An 18,128-nucleotide genomic window follows, 5' to 3' on the forward strand; every position below is an offset into this window, starting at 1 on the left:
TAAATATAATTGAATAAGTAGATTTCTTAACATTAAATTCAAGACAAAATTTGTAATATTTATAAATTAAAAAAATATACCTTAATTTTTAAAAATTATATATTAACAATTAATTTTTTTGTTATTAAATACTTAATCTTTGTACAACAACTTTCAACATCTCTCTTATAATTGATATATATATATATCAATTATATATATATATATATATATATATATATATATATATATATATATATATATATATATATATATATATATTAGCCTAGAAAAGGCAAATCTCAACGCATCCATCCTAAGGAAAGGGACTAAGGAGGGTGGGGGTTTATTAAAATAGAAAAACACGAAACCAGCTTGAGACCCACACTTAGCAAGCCTTTTCAAAGAGAATGACTAAACTTAATAAATTCAACTTTAGACGATAGTAATCTAATCTCCCTAATCACAAAATAAAGGGGATAAGAGTAGGGATGAAAGTTTACAATTAGGAAAATTACATCCAAAGAGTCATATTCTATCTAAATGAAGTGAATATTTTTACTAATAACAAAATAACAAGCGGGATATCCCAATAGATACTCCATAGTTTGACTACTAGGGGAGAGCAAGCCTCTAAAGAGCTATAGTAGCCAGTAACAAACTTGCCTTACTGTTTCAAATAAGACCACTACAGTCAGTAAATTTCAATTTTCTAAAAGTTAATCCATCAACATTGAGTTTAAATTGTTTTTCTAAGGGAGAGTCCATTTAACATTACGTTGTATCTCTATCAAACTAGGAACAATCATATGCTCAGACCTACCACAAAACTGTTAGTTTATCAAATTAAGAACAATCCTGCTTATCCTTTGAATGATAATTTATAGTTCATAGTTACACTATAACAAACAATACTATTCTAAAATTTAATTAAATTTTTTTAATTAAATGATAAAATAAGAAGAATTTTTTTTTTAAATTTACTATGTTACTTGATTTTTCCATATAGTTAAAATTATATATATATATATATATATATATATATTGTTTAAATTTTAGTCTTTATTTTTTAAATTATGCTAAGTATTTTTTTTTCTATTAAGCATTTATTTACTTATATATCTAATTTCTGAGTGTTAATATTCAAATAAGAGCATTTTTAGAGCTGTATAAAAATACTGCTTTTAAAATTTATTATATTTTTATATAATATATTTTAATTTAATATTAATTTAAGTTGATTTATTTTTTAATTTAAAAATTTGTCTCTTTATTTATTTTAATTTTATAAAATATTTATTATTAATAATTATAATGCGTATTAGTTAAAGTTATAAAATTTAAAATTAATCATATATAACCTTTTAATTAATTATTCAAATTTTTTAATTTAATTTAATAATACTGCAAGCAAAACTGGTTAACAACGTATGCAAAAATAAGCATATGGATTGTTGGAGGGGGTGAGGTGAGGTTATGCGTCAGCGCACACGTTCATCTCCCTCTGCTATATTTATTGACCTTTCTTCAACTTTTCCCCAAACTTTCAATTTTTTCAACTCTTTCTTTTCTTCCACTTCTTTGTTTCAGGTAATTCAATCCTCTTTCTGCTTATTCGATACTTCCATTTCAATATTTACCATGTCAAAGTTATTGAACGAAAAACCTTTCTCTTTTTATCTATACTATTATTACTTGCTGTTGATTTTGTTTCAAAGTTGTTGGGGTCTGGTTTGTGGTTTAAGGACGGTTTCGGATTACGAATTCTCCCATGGGTTTCTTCAATTTTCTTGAATTTGGTTGTGGAAGGAGTGACTTTCATTTAAAATTTGTGGAATTATTGTTACTCGTTTTGGGTTTGATTCGTAAGCATGGTTAAATTTTGTCAATTTTGGTTCTGATGTATCTAATTGTGTAACTTGATATAGATTATGGTTCAATTTATGAGAAGTTTTTGAGTTGGGATCCGTAGTCGCCTTGGAAGAGTTTTGAACACTTCGATTTTAATCAATGTATATATATATTTTCCAAGTGTTGGCAGTTTGGCACTCAGATGGGGAGGGAAAATTTTTTAAAGGCTTTTGATTGAGGTAAATTTACGTTGAAAGTTCACCTTAAGGGTATCCCTACACACAAACACACACACACACAGAGAGAGAGAGAGAGAGAGAGAGAGAGAGAGAGAGAGAGAGAGAGAGAGAGAGAGAGAGAGAGATGTTTGTTGTGTATGATATTGCTTTCAAAGAATTGTTTGTATCACCAAAAATATAATCAGTGGAAAATTCCAAGACATGTTTTGATTCTTTTAATTCTTGTAGACCAAATATGCAACACCAATCAAGCCAACTTAACATCTCTGTTACATGGAGGGGAAAGAAGTTTGTTGTAGAGATGAATATAGGTGCCACTGTGAAGGATCTAGGGCAGGAATTACAAATGCTAACAAATATCCAAGAAGATACCATGCGGCTCATTGTTCCACAGACTTCTGGCAGAACATCAAAACTCATAGCCCCCTTTTCAACGGAGCATGCACTTTTAAGTTTGCAAGAAACTTCAATTACTGAGGTATTGGCAGTAAAATATGGTTCTTTGTGAGGTTCACTCACATGAATATAGATTTTAGTGTTTTATAAAATTTTGCCTAGTATTAACTGGTTTTCCACAATAATTTTATAATTTGTTCTATGTTACCTAAAATGCAAGTTTAAATATTTTTCATATTTGAACTAAACTATCATTGAGTCCTTAGGCGAGAACCTCTATTCTTATTATAGATGATAAGCAATTGATTGTTGGCCTTCGACACATATTCTTCAGCTGAGTTGAGTGGTTTTACTATTCTATTTGATATGAAATAGGAATCTGAGCCTTGAACCCATTTGTCATATATCCAAGAGGTGGCCCAAAGGTGGTTGTGACATGAGTTCCAAATTAAGTTAAGTGGGAAGAATGGTGAGCTGCAAGAGAACATTGTGAATGAGTAAAAGTTGGCATATAGGTGGTGTGTTATAGACTTATTTGTCTTGGGGGAGGGTGGCATTTGGGAATATCTTTTGCATTGGCTGTAGCCATTCTTGAGGGAGATTTACTCTTTGTAGTGAACATTTCACTTGGAAATATCTCAGCTGCGATTGTTCTTCCCTACTTTCCTTGGTATAACAATGATTAATAATAAGATTATCCATATATTTCCATTTTTTGTCTAGTGAGTGTTTCTGTTCTTATTACTAGTCCACCAACTATTTTATGTTTATTTCCATACTTATCAATAGCGGTGCTATAGTGGAATCGCAGAGTGGCCATAGGCCACTATAAAAAAGACACTGTTTTGTCGGATTTTTTATTTTTATTTACTTGTATGTTTTGCTTAAGACCTTTAACCTTTTATTTTTAATTATGAACATTTCATACATTTTGACTTCTTTTTCTTAATTTTTTTAGCATTTATATATATAGTATTATTTATTTAATTTGTATCTAAAATTTCTAAACAGCAGCCATTTGCTATTCACTATCCCGCCTTAGCAGTTTTTGTATTGGTTGCTACGCGGAGCTATCCAAGATTGATAACTATGTTTATTTCCTCCATTTTGGATTGCTACTGGACTCAATTTTTTAAATATGGAAGAAAGTATTGGGTATATCATGTTAGGTTATTTGATTAAAAGGTAAAATACAATGCACTCTCTTCCAATTAGCGTTTCTGTTTAGAAACACTTTTGAGTGCAACAAAAGTAATCTTTTTGTTATTAACCTAATTGTTTTCTTCATAAGGATTCATTGAATTGCTTTTCCAAATAAAAGTCCTGCTTCATTCTATTTATGCTTGTGATTAGCACTGTGTTACCACTGGGAATGGTGGATGTGTTGAATAAATTATTTAGCTTATTGTTTAAGTCACTATTTTTTCTTTCCAGGCCAGGTCTATTATAATGATGGGCGTATCTACAAATGAGGTTGAAGAGGTTCTACAAAATGAAAAAGCAAATTTAAGAATAGCTGGATTTGAGGAGGAGGAAAAAAGAATGAAACAGAGAATTTCACATGGACCTTCTCTTCCATTGAAACTTCCACAAGGGCCCTATATATTTTGTGAATTCCGCACACTTGAAATTCAGGGATTAGAGGTATTATTTTTCTGTATTATTAATGTTTTCACTCAAGTAAAGAATCATGCACCTCTGATATTTATCTTTTATCACTCCGTACTTATTCATAGACATTATTATTACTGATATGGTGTTTTGGTAAAATAAATATAAAAATTCTTATAGTATAAGTATCAATTTACTATATGATTATTTTTTAAATTTTAAGGTTTTAGTCATAAAGCTAGAGAATAGAACAAAATACAGTGAAATTGATATTGACTTGATATGATATGATTTGTTACAATGTGATGATGATATGATATATTAAGCCTAAAACACTAACCCTTATTTATACTAATCATAATCCTAGCAAAATGAGGAAACAAATCATGAGAAAAAAAGATGGAAACTAATATTAAAGATAATCTAAGATATGATAGAGATTTTATTGGATATTTTCATATATTATAATGTTCCCCCTCAAGTTATAGCTAAGCCTTGAGCTTGTTATAATTAAACCTTTCTCTAAAGATAACATGGGCTACACCACATGTTTAGATGACCAACAATCAGGTTTGATGCAACCCACACAACCACAAACACAAATAGAAGGGAACAGAAACAAATAAAGGATTGCAAAATTGGAAAGAATATTATTGATAACAGGTAACGGACAGAATAGAACAAAATGCACTAGGAGAGCAACACCTTCTAATACCCCAGAGCTAGGCTCCTAATAAAGAGCAAATGCTTCTCTATCCTGCAATACCAAAAAACAGAATCATCATATCCTCCTACCCCTCGCCTCATCATGCCTAAATAAGGGAATATTATTCACTCTCCCTAACTAACTCTGCCAGCTCAGCATTTCATTTGTCCTTCTCTGATTTCTTCTTTCTCACATAGACAAGCCATTCTTTGGGCTGTGTAACTGCTTCCTGGACTAACATTTCCTTTGGCCCAACATTGCCTTTTGGGTCCTCATCATTTCCCCCTCCATCAAAAAGAATCTTGTCCTCAAGATGCAGCTGCAGAAATTGACTCCGAATGTCAGTTGCATTCTCCCATGTAGCCTCCTCTACTGGTTTGTCTGTCCACTGAATCAACCACTGTCTCACCTTTTCACCATGTTTATCAATCACCCTTGAAGGCAACACAGTCGCAGGAGTCCAAATGTCTTCTCCTGCTTCCCCTAAACCTGCTGCAGGTAGCTCAGGTTGTACCTGGTAGTTCCCCACTGCCTTTTTAAGCAAGGATACGTGAAAAACTGGCTGTATCCTGCTTGTTTCTGGTAACTTAAGACGATAGGCTACTGCCCCTACCTTACCAATTACTTCAAATGGCCCGTAGTACCTTGCTGAGAGCTTGGGATTGATTCTTGTATGAACTGACTTCTGCCTGTGAGGTTTCAGCTTCAAGAACACCCATTCTCCTATGTCAAAGCTTCATTCCTGTCGTTTGAGGTCTGCCTGGGCTTTCATGCGCTCTTGTGCCTTCTGCAATTGCTCTCTCAGCTGTTTCAAAGCCTCATCACGTTCCAACAGTTCCTTCTGCACTGCCTCAACCCTTATCTCTCCTTGAGTTCCCCGGATTAAAGGAGGTTTCCTGCCATATACCACTTCAAAAGGAGTGACTTGAGTGGAGGCATGAAATGTGGTATTATACCAATATTCAGCCCACGGAAGCCAATGAACCCACTCTTTAGGCTGATCTGTTATAAAGCAACACAAGTAAGTCTCCTAACACCTATTAATCACCTCGGTTTGACCATCCGTTTGCGGATGGTAGGCCGTGCTCATGCTTAACGTAGTTCCTTGTAGCCTAAAGAACTCCTTCCATAATTGACTTGTAAAGATGGGGTCTCTGTCATTCACAATTGACTTGGGCACTCCATGTAATCGCACTATTTCACGCACAAACACCTCAGCCAACATCTTTGCGGTATATGGGTGTTTCAAAGGGATGAAATGACTGTATTTAGATAATCTATCCACCACTACAAAAACAGCATTATACCCCTTAGATCGTGGCAGCCCCGTTATGAAATTCATTGAAACATCCTCCCAAATTCTCTCCGGTATGGTCAATGGTTGCAACAAACCCCCTGGTGATGTGGCTAGATATTTTTGTCTTTGGCATGTATAGTGTTCTTCATTCCTCTCCACTTCAGGTTGGCTGCCATCCTCTGGTACGTTCTATAATACTCCGAATGTCCTCCTTGAGGTGTTGAGTGGTATTCTTCCAATAACTTGGAGATCCAAGGAGACTTTTCTGAAATAACTAGCCTATCCTTATAAAATAGGATGCCTTGTTTGTAACTGAACCCAGTATGATCCTCTCTCCCTGCTTTCAAATGCTCAATAATCTCCTTTAGCCTACATCTTCATGCACCTCTGCAATAACTTCTTGGATATCTAACCACAATGGGTAGTATGTTAACACGTACTTATGTTAACACTCGTACTTCCCCATTCTCTTCCTCCTTGATAATGCATCCACCCCTCTTTTTTCAATTCCAGGCTTGTACACAATGTCAAAATTATAGCCAAGGAGTTCCATCATCCAGTTTTGCTGATTTCCTGTGATCACCTTTTGTTGAAGTAGTTGTTTTAGGCTCTTATGATCCGTGGCTACCACAAGTTTCCTGCCCAAAAGATATAGCCGCCAATGATTAACTGCCAAAGCGATGGCCATTAACTCTTTTTCATATGCTGACTTGCTCAGATTCTTCACCCCCAATGCCTTACTAAAAAACACGATTGGATGCTTCTTTTGCATGAGAATGGCCCCCACTCCTAATCTAGAAGCATCACACTCCACTGTGAACTCTTCAGCAAAATTTGGCAAGGCCAACACAAGAGCACCTTGAGCTGCCTCATTCCATTTGAATGAATCCTTTTTGGTAAGTTTTGTTAATGGTTTAGCCACCTTCCTATACTCTCTAATAAACATCCTATAGTATCTGTGAGGCCGAGAAAACCCCTTACTCCTTTAACATTCCAAGGATTGGGCCAATCTAACACTCCTTGTACCTTCTAAGGATCTACCGCAACTCCCTGGTCTGAAATGATGTGTCCTAGGTACTCAACACTTTTCTGAGCAAACAAACACTTTTTCTTGTTAGCAAAAAGTTGATGAGCCCTTATAACCTCCAATACGTCCTCTAATTGCTCCAAATGAAACTCCCAATTCGAACTGTAAATTAAGATATCGTCAAAGAAAATAAGCAGGTACCTTTTGAGCCTTCCATGAAATATGTTGTTCATCAAAGCCTGAAATGTGGATGGTGCATTCATTAGCCCAAAGGGCATTACAAGATATTCATAATGTCCCTCGTGCGTCCTAAAAGCCGTTTTTGGGATGTCCTCCTCCTACATCCGCACCTGGTGTATCTGGATTTAAGATCCAATTTCGAAAAGAATTTAGCCCTGTGAAGTTTCATCCAACAACTCTTCTATCACAGGCATAGGAAATTTGTCCAGAATTGTCACTTTATTCAAAGCTCTGTAGTCTACGTACATGCGCCACGGCTGATCCTTCTTATGAACCAATATAATTGGGCTGGAAAACGCACTTTGGCTGGGACGAATAACTCCATTTTCTAATAGCTCCCTGACCTGCTTCTCTATTTCATCCTTCTGGTGGTATGCGTACCGATACGCGCACATTAATTGGGCCATGGTTAGGTAGAAGAGTTATGTGGTGGGATTGGGCCCTCTTAGGGTGAAGCCCTCTGGGTTCTTGAAAAATGGCCTCAAATTTGTTCAAAACCATTTCTAACTCTTCCTTCTGTTGCGAGTTTAGATGCATCAACTCTGATTCTTTTCCCTTGGTGCTATTGTCTTTCGCAGCCATCCTCTCGCCAACGCCCCACCTAGAATCCTCAACCACGACGCCCTTTAACTCCATATGGGCCAAACGCACATCTTGCGCTCCTTGTAATAGCACTAAGGTTCCCCCTACATTAATCTTCATTGTTTGGAGTTTCCAATCCACTATCATCTCCCCCTAACTAACCAAGAAATCCCCAAAATCATATCCATGTCTTCGAGGTCAAATAGTAAGGCATCCACCATGCAACGCATGCTCTCCAATTCCACTTCGAGCCCTTTACATATGCCATTCGTTTTGGTTTTTCTTCCATCTCCCATCAGAATCTGCATGTTCTTCGTTGTTACTTTTCTCCATCCTAGCGCCTCGACAAGCCTCTGAGAGATGAAATTGTGCGTTGCTCCACTGTCAACAAGCACAAATACTAGGATTCCATGAACCCTACTTCCAATTTGATTGTTTGGGGCTGTTCCCCTTTTGATTGCGATAGCAATAACAGACTAAGTACATTGCACTCCCCATCGTGTTCTTCTTCTTCGGATGCGTAGTATTCCTCAGTTGCGATGTCTTTTCCTCGTCTCCACATCATCAGCTAACATAATTCGCAAATGCTTTTTTGGACATATGTACTGGGGAGAATACACACCTCCACACTTAAAGCACAGGCTTTTTTGCTTACGTTCCAGCAAATCATTATAGGATAAATGTTTAAATCCTCTATCCTTTGGCCCATGTGTGGATCTGTCGAAAAATTCTTTTATGATTAGAACCAGGCCCATTAGTACCACTTCCAAACCCATAGCTTTTTACACCACAGTCCTCACTTGTTGGGTTCTTAGCATTGACATTCATGTTGGATCTCGTATGCCACTGTGACCCCGCATGTGAGTCTCCCTTCCCATATGAATTTACAGTTTTGCTCTTCACCTGCAACTCCATCTCTACCGCCCTCGTCACGTTCATTAGGTGAGCTCTGGAAAGCGTCCCCAACACGTGCAGGCTTTGTACCTTGCTTCTAATCTCCTCCTTCAAGCCGTGAAGGAAATAAGCAAAATACTGTTGTTCTGGGATTTTAGGTACTTGTGCAATAAAAAATTTGAAGTCTCTAATGTACAGGTTGACATCTCCAACCTGACGAAGTGCTGTCAATTGATCGTAGGCATTCTCCTCCTCCAAACCTCCATATCTATCCAGCAAAGCTCTTTTAAATTGTTCTCATGTCCTGTCCTCTTCTTCATTCATCACAGAGTTGAAAAAATGTATGGTCCCCCCTTGATGTGTTTCTCAATGGCAAATTGGGAATAATTGGACCTTTAGGGTTTGGACCTTGGAGAAATTCAAAATTCTGAAAGAATTGGGGAAGAATTATTCACGATAATTGAGTCTTTAATTGATTGGGATTAAGTTGAAAAGAAAAAATGCAAAATTGAGTTATTAAAAAGGAAAAATTTGCGTTTCCTTATTAGGGAAACGAAAATGGAAAGAAAATGATGTGGTGATGATAATTAAGGAAATAAAATGCAGAATTTATAAAAATTAGAAAGTTTAGGTTTCCTTTCTAGTTGAAATTCGAATTTTGGAAAAAAGGGGAATTAGGGTTCAATCATGTGGGAATTGGGGAAAATTGGAAATGGAATGAAAGAATCACTCTTTCACTAGGTTAGACATGCACACAAAGGGGGTGAATATCCTTTGATAAACTTAGGTTCTTGAATCACTCAAGAAATCTAGAGAATCACTCTCTAAGTTTGCCAAGGCTGAATTTTCATTTAAATTGATCATCCATTCAACTTTGTGCCACTCACCCTTAAGCAATGAGTTAGTGGCTGAAATTATTACAACAATAATGTTTATTCAAAGTCCCATTAAGCTCCACTCATCAAGTTTCACTTAATGATCATTTTGTAACCGAAATAGGCAACTAAAAGCACCGCTCTCTCTCTCAATAATACAGCCAATCAACGGATGGTCCACCTAGGCATTATTCAGCTCATAATTAATTAAAATAATAACCCTCAATGGCTGTTTTTGGCACTCCTAGTTCAGCTACAAACTTAAAGGAATTGGACCATTTAACATATTAGCCCATTATTAAAAAAAAAAAAACCAAGTTCCAAAACAAAAACATGTGCACGCCAAAAATAAGCATTGGGTTTTCCTTGCGTACTTTAAGCCATCACTCTTCTAACTCTTGAATGCAATTCACCATTTTGGGCCTCTCTTGATTCATGTTGGCTCCTCTCCAAATAATGTGATCATGGCTTGTTAAAGGGTCTCCTTAATCTTTTTGGTTCTTGCTCTTGTTATTGGGCTTCCAAGTCCTTGAAATGTATTGGGCTCACTGGGCTCCTTGTCCTTTGACTCTTGTTCATGATCTCTCAAGGCTTGGTCTCCATCACCCCTTCCATACAGAGTTGTGCCAAATTGACACGGACTTGATCGCTAGTCTCCTGAACTTGGATGTAGACCTCTGCCCTAGAAATCCAACCCACAGGGTCATCCCCATTGAACATGGGTAGTTCAACCTTTTTAACTGACTTACGAAACTCATCCAGTGCTTCGCCTTGTAACTTCTTAAGGCCCAATCCACTGCTCCCTGGCGACTTCTCTAGTGAGTTGCTGCCTGGACCCTTCTGGTTCTTGGAGCTTTCTCCTTCATCTTCCGACTCTCTGCTATTTCGTTCTGAGTGCTTTGACAGCATTTCTAAGATATTCGATTGGGTCTTGGCATTCTCCTTTCTCATCGCCTCTATAGCTTTCTGATGTTCCTGAGCCTGGAGATGCATCACCTCCATTGATGTTCTCATCCCCGAAAGTTCTCTTTCTACAATCTCCAGCCTAGAATCCATCACTGAATCTCCTGTCTTCGACTCAGCTGATTCTGATACTGACCTTATCTGTTTTTTCTTCTTAGGTGGCATCCACCGTCCAAGGATCTGGCAGATCAGACCACTGATGCAACCCACACAAACACGAACACAAATAGAAGGGAACAGAAACAAATAAAGGACTGCAAAATTGGGAAGAATATTATTGATACCAAGTAACGAACATAATAGAACAAAATGCACTAGGAGAGCAACACCTCCTAATAGAGAGCAAATGCTTCTCTATCCTGCAATACCAAAAAACAGAATCATCATATCCTCCTACCCATCGCCTCATCATGCCTAAATAATGGAATATTATTCCCTCTCCCTAACTAACTATGCCAGCTCAACATTTCAATTGTCCTTCTCTGATTTCTTCTTTCTCCTCCTCACATAGACAAGCCATTCTTTGGGCTGTGTAATTGCTTCCTGGACTAACATTTCCTTGGCCCAACATTGCCTTTTGGGTCCTCATCAAGGTTCTATCAAGATATTGGTTGAGAAGACTAGGTGTCATGCACTTGACCAGATATATGTGCATAGTGAAGGCTGGACACTCAACAAATTGGGCTCAAAATGAAGGCTGGGCACTCACAATTTGTCCGCAATTAATGCTAACAGCTACAGTAATAGCGGTGCTGTTGTGTCTAGGCCAAAAATGACTAAAATGAATCTTCTGATGGTGATTCTAGTTTTGACCAATAGTGTAGAAGCAATGAAGGTTACTGCTAGATGGATGCCATGAAGGTGCCTAGATTTTTGCCTGAGGACTTCACCGATAGCTGTTATTGGGCTTAATGATGGTCAAAACTGCTAGATGTCTTCCATGAATGGTGGCTGGGAAGGTGGTGTTTGGTGCTCATGTTCCACCACATGAAGACAGAGCTACTATTTGTATTACTAAAAATATGCGTGAGAGTGCATGTATAGTCTAAATGAAGCCCATAGACTGATGAAAGAGTGACACTCCTGTTGGGGTCGTTGATCAGAAATCAAAGGTGGTAGGTATCAGCGGAAGAGAATATCTGTGCAATGAAGGCACAAAGGGAATCCGAGACAAAGCAACAGCAGTGACAGACTGTGACAGCAAAACAGAGATCGCTATGAGGGATAACAGCATGGAAATAAAATTAGCTCTAGGTTTTGGGAAGTGATAGCACATTAGTGGTGGGGCAGGTTATAGAGAATGGTATTGCTTTGATCCTATAATAAATTATGGCTTTAGGTATAGAGGGAGCAATTAGAGACAAAATACTATGAAATTGATGTTGAAATGTTGTAGTGTAATTTGTTAAAATGTGTGGTTATGATACATAAAAGCTAAATCACCAACCCTTATTTATACTATCATAGGCTAAGTGATGAAAATTCATAAAATATTAGAAATCATGGAAACTAAAGAAATAGGAGATAATGAGAAACTATGAAACTTATCCTATAGATAATCTGAGAGACTAGATATGATAGAGATATTATTGGATATTGTCATGTATTATAAAAATTATTAGTGTTTGTATTTGAGCCAAGTTATTTAAACTGAATCTAAAGTCAACTGATCATGGATGAATTATGCTTTCCCTTATCTTCAGCTGAATCCTCCCCCTTCTGAGTCACTTAAAAGAATGCACATGCTGGCTGCAGATCCTGGAATTGTTGCTGTTATGAACAAGGTACACACTCAAATTAATTTTTGAGTTAGGTAATACATAACTGTTATAATGACAAAATGCTACGTATTCTGAATAAGTTTTTGATTTGCATCTTATACAGCATCGTTGGCGTGTAGGAATTATGACTGAGATGGCTCCCATTGGTTATGTTGGTGTTAACCCAAAATGCATTCTTGGTTTTAACAAGGTATTGGATTCTTAAGGATGGGGAAACATGAAATTTTAAGTATCCAGCAATATCCTATAGTTGATTTCTCTTGTTTTCATTCTTATTTACAGAATCATGGGGAGGAAATATCATTGCGTCTTCGAACTGATGACCTCAAAGGCTTCAGGAAATATGAAAGGATCAAGAAAACTCTACTGCATGAACTTGTAAGTTATATAATTCACTGGATGTATCATGTGAATTTTTTATTGATCTATACGTATTTTAAATAAGAAAATTTGGAAAAAACATGAAATACGATTCTCTATTTGACAAATGAAATTATCAACCTAACTCATGCTTTATTTCAGGCTCACATGATATACTCTGAACATGATGCAAACTTTTATGCTCTGGATAAGCAGGTGGATGCACAGGGCACAGGCTTGAGTATTTGTCTGTTAGTCGATTATTATACTCTGATTTAGCACCGTATGTTGATTTAATTCATTTCTTTGGCAGTTAAATCATGAAGCTGCTAGTTTAGATTGGACTAGATCTGCAAGCCACACTTTGAGTGGAATGAGGAATTCTGCTGTCTATGAAGATGATTTTGTAGCAGACGCTAGCAGTATTTCTCAGAAACTTGGAGGTAACGAGACAGATAAGCTAATAAGTGCTCGGGAATCTTCAATCGCTGCTGCTTACCATCGGATGGCTAATGTTTCTGCCTACAAGTTGGGAGTGTCTGAAGTGAATCAAGAGTTGGATCCTGATTACTCTAGTTTTAATATGAGTGAAAAATCTGATTGTATATCTGCCTCCAAAGAAATCAAAGATATTGACATGCCCATGATTGTTGAGAGAGAGCTTGATGGTGAGCCTGACCCTGGTGATCAAAGTATGAATATTATCAATGGAATAAAAGACGAGCCAGATCCAGATGATTCTCATCATGATATAACTGTCGGTTATGATACTACTTTAGGAATTACTGATAGCAGAACTGTATTTGTACAAAAACCTAATGATATTGGTGTAGCCCAAGCTTTGAATTCTGGGACAAGTACCGTGAATATGGCTGCAACATACACATCTAATGATCCTGAGCCAGATGATTCAGAAACATCTGTGAAGTCTATTGCTCTGGCTGCAGGTAATTTTTCTCCAGAAATGAGTAGTCTATGTAGGCTTATCTTGTCAAGGATGGGCATTTGTAAACCTGACAGTGATGACTTGGAAGCAGAAAAGAACAATTTAAAACACAGAAACTGTTGAACTCAAGTATTGAACACAAATAATTATATTTTACTAAAACAATCTTGTATGTAGACCTGATTTGAAGGACGGTACATCAGCTACACAGAATTTCTCTTTCCTCCTTCAAAACACCACAGACAACAAACTTTACACATTAACTCCCTGCAGGTCTGTCACACCACCCATTTAACAGCATAACTATCATACCTTAAGACATAACTGCCTAACACCGAATTATTTGGTCTGTTTTCTATTTTTCCTAACATAAGCCTTCAATGGCCTCAAGCCTTCTCCTTCAGCAAGTACAACCTAACATGGTCTATCAGAAACTGTGTGTTGCTATTAGGAACTCGCCTTGGAAAGACAAGAATGATATTTATGCTTGATTGTAAATGAACTGAATAGGGAGAGAGGTCTCTCCTCTAAGGCTTTCCCCTTTTACAACAGGTTTTCCTTCTGACAATGGAGCACTTGCTTGATCTTCTCAGAATACAACTCCCTGAATCACATCACTACCATACTTGTTACTTCTCTTCCACCCCCATTTAATTATTTAACTAATCTTCTCTAACTAATTGTTCTAATTGCCTAAACTAAGTACTTTGTCTTCTCTTTTCTTTCAAGCGACTACCAGTCTGTCCAAACTGTTATTTGTTTCAGTTGGTTCCATATTTTCCTTAATGATACATGTTAATTTAATGAAAGAAATGTGTATAAGGAACCTGCTCATGGGTGAATCTTATGCAGAAATAAATGTGATGGCAGAACCTGATCCTGATGATGTGGTTCCCACACCAAAATTATCTACCCTGCAAACTGATGAGCCAGATCCTGATGACCAAGAATTTCAGAGGATAAATGATACCACGGCTGCTGTCTATAGCCGTTTATTGAAGGCCCTGGAAATGTTAAGAAGTACAGCTAGTCCAACACAGGCTTCTTCAGTCCTCCAAACTCTCTTGAAAATAATTAGGTATGCTTATTCATGCTGATGATGATTGAGTGAGCATTGATACCCTTTATGAGTTGAATGGACACCCTCTTGCTTTGGCTTTAGATTTGAGAAATTTCAGAAAAAATACTTTTAGTAATTTTATTTGTAGTTAGGACGGTAGGCATTCTATTCTGCATGTATCATTGTCTTTATCTGATTGCAGGAATGTGATTGAACACCCTGAGGTGGAAAAATACAAGAGATTACGGAAGGTATATATAATCTGTTACCTCTTGCCATGATACCAGAGACATTGCTTTATCCTAAGATTTCCTTAAAAAAATTTATATTTCTATATAACGAACATTCTGATTGCAGGCTAATTCAGTCATTGAGAGGAACATTGTAAATAATGAAGGTTTGTATCTTTTGACCATTGGGTTTTAATTCAGTAGTGCTTCTTGTGTACAACAGAGTTTCTTATGTGCAGTAGTAAAATCTGAATGGCAGCGCCCGGATCATAAACTACTTAGAACTAATATACCATGTAACGGATTTCACTAGATAGCAATACCAAAGCAGATATAACAATTTCTTAAATTAATAAATTTTTCCAGTAGTTGATGCTAATATTGTATATGCGTAAATATGAGCATTATCTTTTTCATTTTTACTGCTGCAGCTGCCTTGGAAATTCTCATTTTGGTTGGCTTCACTGAAGATGTTATGTTTGACAATCTTGGGAAGGAAGAAGCTTACTTGGTGTTGAAGCGGAATGATCCTGGCTTATTGTGGTTAGCTAAGTCCATCCTTGAATCACGCTCAAGCATAGCTTGCTAGCTCAAAAAGCAATTCTGAAAGACAGCAAAGTTGTTTCTGGAAGTATGCTATATACAAGATTTCCATTGTAAGATATTTGGGTGAGTAAAGGTTGACATTTCGTATTGTCAGTCAGTCACTTGTCAAATAGATGATATTGAACACGTGGAAACAATTGAAGTCCACACTGAAACATGGTATCATATCGATGGTACTTTTCCAATTGTTGATTGTTCATTGTACAATGTGGTCATTCTGTTGTATTCTAGCGATTGTCAATAATTGGTTAAATAAAAGGAATTTATTAGTGCCTGTATTTCTTTATGGTTGGCATTTGGGAAATCACATTTGAAAGCGCGAACTGGATTAACAGTAAAATTTGTCACTTCTGGCTACACACATCATTGATGAGAAAAATCCTGTTACGCTTCGACACCCTACACTTTGATAAAACACCGATTCAAATAATAGGAATTTAAAGAAAGAAGATTGAAGAGACTCCTCTATTATGGAAAACAGAGCAGCGAGAAATTTTTCTGCATAGCATGTGATGCCACCTGCTCATGATGCAACACGTGTATATTTTTTTCTCAAATTATAAAAATTTGACATTTTCTGTAACTGTGTTCGGTATATTTTAATAAGATTTAATGACAAAAGTGGTTTAGAAAAGTTGAAATAAAGGTAATAAAGTTTTAAAAATTAAAATGATAAAAAGGAAGAATTATAAAAAAAATAGAAAAATTAAAAAAAAAAAAACTTTCATCTAATAGATGAAAATAGCATTTAAAACAATGCTAGTGTTTAAAAAAATGTTAGTAACTAGCTATTTCACCTACCTTAACAAACATAACAATTTTTATTAAACTAGCTTTTGAGTTAACAAAACAGACTTTTAGGTAACTGTAGTATCTTGTCAAACACACTATTTATTTTAATTCATTTAAAATTGTTTATCATCTTAAGAATTAGGTGATAATTTATTAAATAGAATAAGATAATGAGTAATTTCACATAATTATATTAATTATTTTATGTTATAAAAAAATGAAATTTGATGATATTAGAAATCCATTACTTTTTGAAGCATTGAATGTTATGACATTTATTTATTATTTGTAGCATATTTCTTTCAACACAAATGTACATTAAAATTGAATTAAATAAACTTTTTTCTTCGTAGTTAAAATTATTTTATTTCTAATTTTTGTATAAATAAATCTTTTGAATAACATTTCTAATGAAAAAAGCACCGCTTTGATTAGAAGAGAAATGAAAATAATTTAGAAGAGTTAAACGTGACAAAAATAAGGTATTACGCAATTAAAAACTGAATGAATAAAGTAAACAAAAAACTCGAGTAATAGGAACAAAAGTAAACAACAAATAATTTCAACTGGTAGCTGACGAAGATATTGTTACTGTTAATGCAAGCACAAACAGTCTAAATGTCTGTTATTTTTCTGAACATCTAATAAGGGAAATTTTGCAAGATGATAGTACCCTAACCCATTTAGGAATCTTCACAGAAGTATAGTTCAAGCTATTAATTACGACTTAGATATCTGTGTTACTAAAAGCTGCCAGAGTGTAAAAATAATTGGGTATTGGGTTGTTTAATAAAATTTGTGATTTTTCGTTTTCATCTTCATTTATATTTTTTTTCAAAGTTCTCTAAAATAGTTTTTATTTTCTAAATAGTTCCTTTATTAATGATTCGTTACTTTTCTATAGTACGTATCTATGTAATATTTAACTTCACTCATATAATATAACATAAAATTGATGTGAACGATGATATAAAATGTAAACTTCTATTTCCTTCATATTTTTAAATCTTATTTTAAAAGTCTTAACTTTACAAGCTAGATTTATTTTCTATAATACAAAATATATGTTATTAATGACACATTTTGCCTATGTTATGCCCCAATCAAATTACATGAGTTAACTTAATATTATGTAACAAATAATGAAATAAATTAATAAATTACTAATAGAGAGATTTGACTGAAATAAATTTTTGAACTAGATTGAAAAAAAATTAAAAAAGAGGGACCAAATGAAAGAATTGTAAATTTTTGAATAATCAAAACATTATTTAAGTCTAATATAAATTAATTCATATTATCTTATTTTATTTAAATAAATTTTAAAACGAGATTAAAGTTAAAAATTTATAATTTTAAAATATATAATTGTTAACTTTTAAATTCTAGATTAAAAATTAATGATGTTATTATATGTCATTGTTTTATATTTATCAATTATCAAACACTTTCAATGTAATCAACTAGCTTCTCAACTTCTATCTTTTAGGTTAAAACTAGTTTTACCAAACACACTTTATATTATCAAATTTTAATATCTAGTTTAGTAATTAATGGTAACATTATTTTACATTTATCAACTAGTTCAAGAACTAAATTTATAAAACTTTTAAAATTAAATTAACTAGCATTTTACCCTTTAACATTGCACTTTCAACTTTCAGTTTGCAGCATTGCACTAAGGAGTGCAAGT

General features: G+C 35.1%; 1 protein-coding gene across 2 annotated transcripts; it reads left to right on the plus strand.

The window, feature by feature from the left end:
• The first annotated feature begins 1,398 nt into the window (after positions 1–1,398).
• LOC113855680 lies at positions 1,399–15,911 on the plus strand. Of its 2 annotated transcripts, XM_027487312.1 has the most exons (12): positions 1,399–1,569; positions 2,298–2,547; positions 3,900–4,109; positions 12,364–12,444; positions 12,545–12,631; positions 12,724–12,819; positions 12,964–13,017; positions 13,115–13,748; positions 14,600–14,825; positions 15,010–15,058; positions 15,165–15,204; positions 15,469–15,911. In XM_027487312.1, exons 2-12 carry the CDS (start codon positions 2,305–2,307, stop codon positions 15,624–15,626), a joined length of 1,878 nt encoding a protein of 625 aa, XP_027343113.1. In that variant the 5' UTR covers positions 1,399–1,569; positions 2,298–2,304; the 3' UTR covers positions 15,627–15,911. The 2 variants fall into 2 exon arrangements, with proteins under 2 accessions (XP_027343113.1, XP_027343121.1); XM_027487320.1 differs by lacking the exon at positions 15,010–15,058 and having other exon boundaries at positions 1,439–1,569.
• Positions 15,912–18,128: the final 2,217 nt, after the last annotated feature.

Source organism: Abrus precatorius, unplaced genomic scaffold, assembly GCF_003935025.1.
Source record: "Abrus precatorius isolate BTA unplaced genomic scaffold, Abrus_2018 Scaffold1, whole genome shotgun sequence".
NCBI classification, from domain to species: domain Eukaryota; kingdom Viridiplantae; phylum Streptophyta; class Magnoliopsida; order Fabales; family Fabaceae; genus Abrus; species Abrus precatorius.

Excerpts from the sequence above, each read along its gene's own strand:
- LOC113855680 (XM_027487312.1), top strand. The coding sequence starts at position 2,305 with ATGCAACACCAATCAAGCCAACTTAACATCTCTGTTACATGGAGGGGA. Across the intron at positions 13,018-13,114 it reads TTTATGCTCTGGATAAGCAG|TTAAATCATGAAGCTGCTAG; the intron begins GTGGATGCACAG and ends TTTCTTTGGCAG. Across the intron at positions 15,059-15,164 it reads AATACAAGAGATTACGGAAG|GCTAATTCAGTCATTGAGAG; the intron begins GTATATATAATC and ends TTCTGATTGCAG.